Source organism: Microplitis mediator, chromosome 11 (genome assembly GCF_029852145.1).
Source record: "Microplitis mediator isolate UGA2020A chromosome 11, iyMicMedi2.1, whole genome shotgun sequence".
NCBI classification, from domain to species: Eukaryota; Metazoa; Arthropoda; class Insecta; order Hymenoptera; family Braconidae; genus Microplitis; species Microplitis mediator.
In genome coordinates this window covers 8898447-8907696 of record NC_079979.1, presented here as the reverse complement: position 1 = coordinate 8907696, position 9250 = coordinate 8898447, and the positions used below count along the sequence as shown (strand labels likewise).

Genomic DNA, 9250 nt, shown 5'->3' with positions numbered 1-9250 from the left:
AACTGGCTTTCAATCGATTACTCATAATATAAATTTTCAACCACAAACATTAATAAAGGGTAAAAATTTAGTCGCTGCTGAACATGTGAGAGATGTTGAGGAACACCGAAAATTAAATATAAGTTATTTAATTAAATCGCGCGTCATTCGACAAGCATCGGTCAATTCAACGCCTTACACAACATCATTGAATGTAATAACAATTTTTATAATATTTACATACAACAATTACACCGGCACACAAAAAAAAATAAATTCTCTGTACTTTTGACGGGACCGATTTATTCCCATGTATTTTGACCCGCTGAATCCGAATCCGAAGTCCGTTTAACCCGTACACCCTCAGATTTTTAGAAAACTTTAAAAAACCTCAAAAATACACAAAAATCGACCGTTTTTTAAATTTATAAATTTTTTTAACCCTAACTAAGCATGATTTTGATGTATTTCGGTCCTCCACATACTAACCTGAAGTTTATTTGAAACACTAGCCATTTAAAGTCTGAGTAAATTCCAAAAAACCCCAAAAAATTGTAAAAAAGAGAAAAAATTCTTAGTATTGTGATGAAAAAAATTTTATAGGGCTAAATAAATAATTATTTTCATGTATGTTTATCTGTCACATATAATTCTCGAACATCCATGGCTCAGACATCTCTAAAATTTTAAATAAATGTATAACAAAAAACATTTTTTAAATCGAAATAAATAAAAGAAATCATATTTTTCGATCTGTGATATATATATATAAAAAATATTTTGGCCTAAAACATAAAAAAATTTTAATATGCTTCAAAAAAATTTTTTCATCACAACACTAAGAATTTTTTTGCTTTTTTGCAATTTTTTGGGGTTTTTTGGAATTTACTCAGACTTTAAATGACTAATGTTTTAAATAAACTTCAGGTTAGTATGTGGAGGACCGAAATACATAAAAATCATGCTTAGTTAGGGTCAAAAAAATTTATAAATTTGTTACGTCCTGGTTGATGTTTTGGCGCTGGCGTAGTTGAGCGGTCGATTTAAATTGGACGTGATGAGAACTTACATATAATTATAAATAATAATTAAGTATGGGTTGAACAGCCACCATTTGGTGGTTGAAATAAACTGGTTATATTTATATGTTTTTAAATGTATTGTCTGGATCTGTTTTATTCAATGAGTAAAGTGATAGTTGGAGAATTTGTGAAATGTACAATTCTGGTATAATAATATTGTTAAGTTATTCTTAACAATAGCTTCGAGAGTGTGAGAACGAAGTTGAGTTTTTAATATTGAGCCTGACTGCTCTCTATGATTCTATATTTCAGACTGACTTCTCTTGATCGAGAAAAACTAGAGTAACTCTTATCAATACGTTTGGGCATCAGACCCGCGCATCGAGTCATATGGAGGGGTCATTCGAGATAACGCATGTTCTCGAATGATCCATTCTAATATTTATTGAAAATACTTAGTTCTCACGATCTCTCCACTTTTGTTACTAACAAATGAGTCACTTATCTATTAACAAAAGCTATCTTAAACAAAATAGATATTTGTGCAGCTGCACGTCTCGAGGATTAACTCGAGGCGTCAGCGTTTATTTATATTTGATAAAATATAGAAAAATAAGTTAATCAATTATTACTCATATCCTTAACGTTCAAATGTCTTAAATAATATTATTCTATTATTATATTATATTATTTTATATGATTAATTAAATATTATTGGAATTACTAGATTATCGATATTCGATATAATTAGTTAGGTTTCAGGTCGGTAATTAAGGAAGTAAAAGCCTACGTCATCTGCCATACAGGCTGGGACGTAACACGCCCCAACCCGGTAGACGAGCGCCCTCGCTCGTTCGAGCCTTATCCGTGAAAGGTGCTAAATATAAAAAAAATTATTTTACCGACGTGAAATCTGTACATATTTAATTTCTTTAATATAACATTTTTTTGTGTTCATTTTCTATTTTTTTTTCCTAAATTATTAGAGAATTATGTTTACATATCAATTTACTCATGTAATTATACAATATAAATGTGTCATTCACTATAAGGGTTACATAGGCAAAAAAAAATTCTTATTTCTTCTATTTCTTAAGATTATTATTAAAAAAAATTTATATTATTTACTTATTCATTTATTCATTTATTTATATTTTTTTTTTATTTCTAATAAGCTTTTTTCTTGTTTATTTTCTTTTTTTTTATAACTAAATTATCAAATAACTATTGATTTCGGTTATGCATATGGAAAAGAAAAAAAAATTTCTATTGTTTTATTTGGCTATTATTAATTTATTTTAATAAAATTTTTCTTTTTATTCATTTATTTATTCATTTTTCTTTAGTGTATCTATACGATATATTCTGTTAAACTATCTTTTTAATTATTTTACTTTTCCCTTTCTTTTCTATTCGTTTTATATTTTCAATATTTCATATTATTTTAATTTCAAAAATTTGGTTATTATTCGGTTATTTTTACGATTACCTATTATCTATTTTGCGTTATATTATTAACTATAATTATTAGCTATTATTATACTGGTTCTAGAATATTTTATTTCTAGCGTTATTTAATTCGTTTTATTCGTTTATTTTTATTATCATTATTTTTTTTTTTTTTTATTAATTTATTTATATATATATATATATATATATATATATATATATATATATATATATATTTTTTATTATTTAATCTTATATTTGTTAAACATTTAATTTCAATTATGTCTTTTACAAGTATTTCTATTAGAATTTTTAATTTCTTGAATCATACGTAGTTATTAAATCAGATCATGAACTATTTGGTAATATTTTAACTTGTAAAAAAAAATTATGGAAATTATTAACAGTTGTCTATAGTTTATTGCGTTCAATAAAAAAAATTTTGAAAAGATTATCAATTATTTGTCGTATTGCATTATATGCGCTTTTCTATAGCGTTTTCTTGTGTTTCTATTATTTTCGTATTTGAGTGTGAAAATTCGTGTGTCGTATTCATGTTTGTGTCTTTTCCTTAAGGTCTGTAGTGGGATTTCTGTGCTTGGCGGGGGTGCTAAAGTCATTAGTATGGGTTTCTATTGGTTACGTTTCGTCTTTGTTTTCGAGGTGGTCCCTTGCATGTATTTCGGAAGGTTACTATCGCACAATGTATTGTTTCTACGTTGGCGAGGAAAAGAGAAAGAGAGTTTAGTGGGTAGTGTCTAGTCTACTCTATTCGTCTATGGGTCCCATAGTTTCAAGGGATTCGTAAGTGGGGTATTTTGGTTGTCGGACGTGTATAAAAAAGACCGCATGGGTTTTGCACTCTATCAGTCTTACTTTTCGTACTGTCGTCACGTCGTACTAAGTGAAAGAGAAAAAAAAAAATGGATTTGAACGTGAATTACTATTTTGATACTCGTGAGGTAAGTTCGAATAGTTAATTATTATTATTATTATATATATATTCTTTGTTATTATTACATTTTTTTTCTAATATCTATTTATCTATTATTATTATTATTATTATTCTTTTTTTTTTTTTTTTTTTATTGTTCTATATCTTAATTATAAATATATTTTTTTGTTGCAGTTGGCACGTGTCGCCTTTTGGAGGTGCATCATTCACACGATGTTGTGGCTGGCGGCGATAGTCAGCCTGAAACGGCGGGTTTTGCCCAACGGGCTTACGATTACCCGCTTTCGTGAGGGCTTTCAGAAGCTCTTCGATTTATTTAATTACATTAATTTGCAGTTAGACGTAAGTGTTTTATTCTTATTTTTTTATTTAATTTTCCTGAATTATTTATTTATTATTGTTGTTTAATTTTCACTATTATCATATATTGCTCCTAATATCGATACTAAATTTTCTTTTTTTTTTTTTTATTTATTTTTTTTTTAGCCATTATATTATCCATCGTTGGAGGGGACCGTTAGGATTGGTGAAATGAAACGCCGTCGTTGGGACAGGCAGGCGGCCCGGAACTCGTGGTTCCATGATCGTCTTCTTCTGCCTGCTGAAGTCATCCAAGGAGATGACTTCGACTACCTAGGCATCCGCTGGATGCACGAGGGTCGTTGGGGCACCGACAGTCCTGCCGAAGACTGGTGTCATCCGGCATGGGGTGTGGAGGCTGGACTTATGTCCGTTTATTCCATGGAATATTTTTAATTCATTTTATTTGTTTTATATAATTTTTTTTCATATTTTTTTTTGAATTTATTATTTGTAAGTGTGTTACTTTCTGTTTTACTATTATTTTTTTTCTATTGCGTAAAAAGAAGGACTTGTATTATGATTTGTATTTGGGTTAACGGGTTGTGGTTAAATAAACGGGTGGACTGAAGTCCATTCTTAAAATAAAAAAAAAATCTGATTTATCATTTCTATGTATAATTATCCTTTACCTTATTCCTTTAATATTATTTTAATCTTTAAATCTGTTTTAAGTTAATCTTAAGTTTTAGAAAGAGGGAAAAAAAAATTTCGCTTATTTTTAGTGTATAAAAACACATTTTTTTTTTTTTTTTTTTTTTTTTTTCAAAAGGAGGGGAAAATTATATTTGGAATTGTTTTTAAAATTAAAAAAAAAATATTTGAGATAATAAAAAAAATTATTTGAGATAAGAGAAAAAAAAATTCTAATTATAAAAACAATTATTCAAGTTAAAAAAAATTAGTTTTTAAGTGTTTTTTTTTTTTTTTTAAATATTTTTGTTTGTTATTAGGCGAAAAAATTTCGCTTTGGTGGTGTAGGTGTCTTTTTAATGTTTATGTCTTTGTCGTCTTTTGTTTTGTCATCATTTTCGTTTGTCTCCGTACCAGGTATGGATGTCTTCGTGGTGGTAATGTTTTGGCCGTCTTTCTTTTTATGGTCGTCTTTGTCTATCTCATTAATAGGTATGGATGCTTTAGGTAAGGAGTCTTTCTGTCTGTCCTTGTCTTTGCTATCAGGTATGGGTGTCTTGGATGGGGAGGCTAATTGTCTGTCCTTGTCTTTGTTATCGGGTATTATTGTAATGAGTTCGAGAGTCTCTGATTTATTTCGTTTTCTTTGTGTTTGTCCGTTTTTAATGTGAAGTAAATAATTTGTTAATGCGTTCCAGATTGCTCCGAATAATACCGGACTCCAACCAAATACTTTATGGAGTGCGAGCGCATGTATAAACGTGTCTGCTGCAAATTTAATTGTTTTTCCTATTATTAATATCCCTATAAACGATGCACTGTATGTTCCTATACTACTAATTATGCTGTGGAATTTATTCCACCATTTTTCCAGAGTGCGTTTCATTGCCTCTTCATCAATAAGTTTATTTATCGTAATTCCCTGGTTTACTATTTCTTGACCCGTCGCGCCTCTCGCTATAGTATTTAAAACTGCACTTTTTTCTACGGGAAACATCATTTACTCGCGTAATTTTTCTAAATCGCTATTGGAATAAATTCCGCTTGACGCTAAATGAGAAGGGGAGGTGTAACTCCAAGACATTTGGGTTCTGGGAGCTATTTCTTGAGGAGAAATGGCTGGTGCTAATTGGGGTAAAATTTGATACCATGCATTATTTATATTATACATTGCAGGTGCGAATGAACTGCAATCTATTTGGTTACCGGTTTCGACGAGTAAATGAGTCCGCGGGAGCATAAAGAATTTTTCGTCTCCTCGAGTTACCGGTAGTTCCTGGTAACATTCGTCCGTCTTACGTGTTTGTACCTCGACAGGTACACATTTTATTAATCTAATAACTTCACCTGCTATATTTGCCATATAGCCAGGTTCTTTCATAAAGTGAAATGCAAATTCTGCTGGTGCTAAAGCTGCTAACGCCAAAGAATTATGTAAAATTAATTTTTCTAGTTCGCACTGTTGTCTAATGACGTCATTGTACATAGTTACTATTTCCTTTTTTAAATGCTTTTCCAGGTATACGACCTTTGAGTTTACATAGGCAAAAATGTCCATGTCTGTAGGCGTAAGTGCTGTCTTTTCAATAAAGAAATTACTGTCTGGGCTGTCAACAATAAAAAGTTTGGGGTGTTCAGTCTTAATTAATTTATGTCCACACGATGGAATAAAGCCTCTTACTGAGAGTGCAAATGTTATTTGATTTGTTGTTACCGTATAAATTTCCTCACCGTAATCTTTAACAGAATTATCTTTAACTTTTAAGGCATTGCCTTCATATATAACTCTAAATCGATCGAGCTCACATGCGTCTCTTTTTATTATCTCCCAATATGTATTTCCTCCCTCGATATCCATACAGTTTTCTGTACTATATGCGCATCTGATACCCGACCGAAGGGTTATCTCGTTTTTCATGAAATTTACTGGAGCTAAATAGTCTTGTACTGTTATAAACACCTGACCTTGAACGACTACGTTTTTCCACGTTCCGTAGTGATCAGAAAACTGTCCTACTTCGCAGTTTCCCTTGTTGTCTGCGCTACCTGTTAGCGTAATTGCTCTAGTGACTGTACTATTAGCGGGGATATCTGTGATTACCGTATTGTACATATGGTGTGTGCTTGTTCTGTGTATATCCTCGCAAAATGCTCTAGATGTCTCTTCTATATACTGCATGTGGCCATTGCTTACCGTCGAGATATGACTCGAGCGTCCACAGTAATATATAGATCTTTGTATTTCTACTTTACATTGTATGACTCTAATGTGTGAATGTTCTACTGTTTGTATTAGTTGTATTTTTGTCTTTGTCGTTTGCGGTTTGGTGATTGGAATATCGCATTTTTGAATATCTACCAACGAAAGGGTTGTCATGTTAGCTGCAGGAGCTCCACAGTCGTACGCGATGAAGCCGTTACCCTGAGTGATGATTGAGGTCATTATCCCCATGAAGAAAAAATATATCGTATTGCTCGAAATCTTTACCTGAAAAATTTAGTTGGGTAAGACCTTTTTTGTCCTGATGTGATAAACAGAGAAAGAGAAAAGAGGGAGAGAGAGAGGAACTTAAACTATTTATAAGCTATATTAGCTCTATCGCAGTGAATGAGTTTTCTTTTTCCAGGTTTATATTCTATTTCTATATCATTTTTATCTGGGAAAATTTCGGTAATTTTATAAGGACCCAAATAATTTTCATCAAATTTACCGTCTCTCTGGTTTTTTATTAAATAAATATTTTGACCTATTTTAAACTTTACGGGATTTATTTTTTTATCATATCGTACTTTGGATTTTAATTTTGAATTTTCTAAATTTTCTCTTGCTTCTTTTCTTGATTCTAATAATCGAGTTGCAAGTTCTTTAACGTAATCTGCGTATGTAGGGATATCGTCTAGATATGAAAATTCTGATGGTAATCGCGCTTCTTTACCAAAAACTAATCTATATGGGGTGAATTTTGTACCTTCGTGTACACTCGTATTATAAGCAAAAGTTGCATGAGGCAACCATTTATCCCAGTCATTTTTATTTGTGAAATGTTTGATATAATCTGTTAAGACTTGATGACTTCTTTCTAATGAACCATTCGATTGAGGGTGAAAAGCCGTTGTTTTTATCTGTTTCATTTTGAAAGTTTTAGCTAAACAATTCATAACTTTACCTATAAATGCTTGACCTTGGTCGGTTAAAATTACTCTTGGGCAACCGTGTTTTAAAATGAAATTTTCTACTAATGCTATCGCGATGTCTTTGGCTGTCATGGATACTAGTGGTATTGCAAAACAATATTTCGAGAGATCGTCTTGCATCGTTAAAATGTATGAATAACCGTTTGCCGATGTTTTATTCGGTACTACTATATCTAATGCTAATTTATCCCAAATTTCTGCGGATGTATCGGTAATTACCATCGGTTGTTTTGTTTTAATCCTTACTAATTTCTTTTTTTGACAACTGATACATTTTCTAACAAAATCTTCGACATTTTTTTTTATATTATCCCAAAAATATCTTTGTCTAATTCTATTGTAAGTTTTAGTAACACCTTTATGACCTGCCATTGGGGTCTCATGATTCTCGGCCATTATCTTTTGTCTCTCTTCTACTGGAGGTATTATTATTTGATCTCTACAAATGATTATTTTAATATCGGTTCCCTTAAATGTTTTAGCTATAATATTTTTAATTTTTGACCATACAGTTTTAGGTAAATTACTTCGTCTTTGAGAAACACTAATTGATTTTAATTTTGATTTTTCCATATATAATTTTAAATTTTTAAAAGCTATGCAATAATCTTTTTCGGTAGCTACATCTGTGTTGTTATTTTGAATAACTAACGCAAGTACTTTTCTTTTAGGTGTTCCCATTTTAATTACTTGACCTACTTTATATTCAGCAAATGGATTTAAATTTAAATATCCTGACAATAATAATTGTTTTCCTATTTCACTTGGAACGGGACCATCTGTATTAAAAAAACATAAATAACTATTTTTCTACATTTCTAAATTATCTCTAGTCTCTATTATATTATCATTACTAAAATCGTTCGACATTACTGAAACTACGGATGAATCATCGTCAGAATCTATTTGTTCATTATCTGGATTATTATTTTCTACGATAATTACATTATCTATTTGTTCTTGGTTGCTATCTGAATTTAATTCTGTTAAATTTTGTTGAAAATTTGTTATATTATTAGATGAATTTATTTGTTCGATTTGATCAAGGTTTCCATTATTAAATAAATTTATTTGTTCTTGTTGATCGAAATTTTGATCATTGAATGAATTTATTCGTTCCACTGAACTCAAATTTTGATCAACGGGTGAATTCATATGCTTAGGGTTTTGTGGTTCTCTATCAGGAAAAGAATTTTGAAAATCGATCGGTTCTACATTTTCATTTATTATACTTAAATTATTGTTTGGGAGTTTATCATTTGCATTTTGTTGGCGATTAATTGCTTCGAGGGTAACCATTATTTTCGGCAATTGGGGTGGAAAATTATTTTCATTATTTTTAGGTTTTTTTGTTCTTATCTTAAAATTTTCTGAAAGTTTTTGTATTTTGTATGGAATGTGTCTTTGTGTATGTGTATGTTTATCATTATCTGTGCAACACGAGCACGTTTTGGGCTTACGCTGTCTTTTTGACCTGCGTAGCTGCGGTTCGCTGTTAGTAAAACTATCTATCGTTTGACTATTTGTTACTACACGATGTTTTTCTATGGCTTTACTAGGACTTTGTTGTCGTGGTTCGTCATTATTTATTTTAGGATTATTTTTTATTTCTACTTTTTGTACATTAGTTTTATTTTTATCAATGTTTACAATAGTC

General features: G+C 30.5%; 1 protein-coding gene across 1 annotated transcript; it reads right to left on the bottom strand.

Annotated features, from left to right (window-relative positions):
- Window positions 1-5398: 5398 nt before the first annotated feature.
- LOC130677748 (uncharacterized) lies at window positions 5399-6850 on the bottom strand. Its single transcript, XM_057484601.1, has one exon. The coding sequence runs from the start codon at window positions 6848-6850 to the stop codon at window positions 5399-5401; it is 1452 nt and encodes a 483-aa protein (XP_057340584.1).
- Window positions 6851-9250: the final 2400 nt, after the last annotated feature.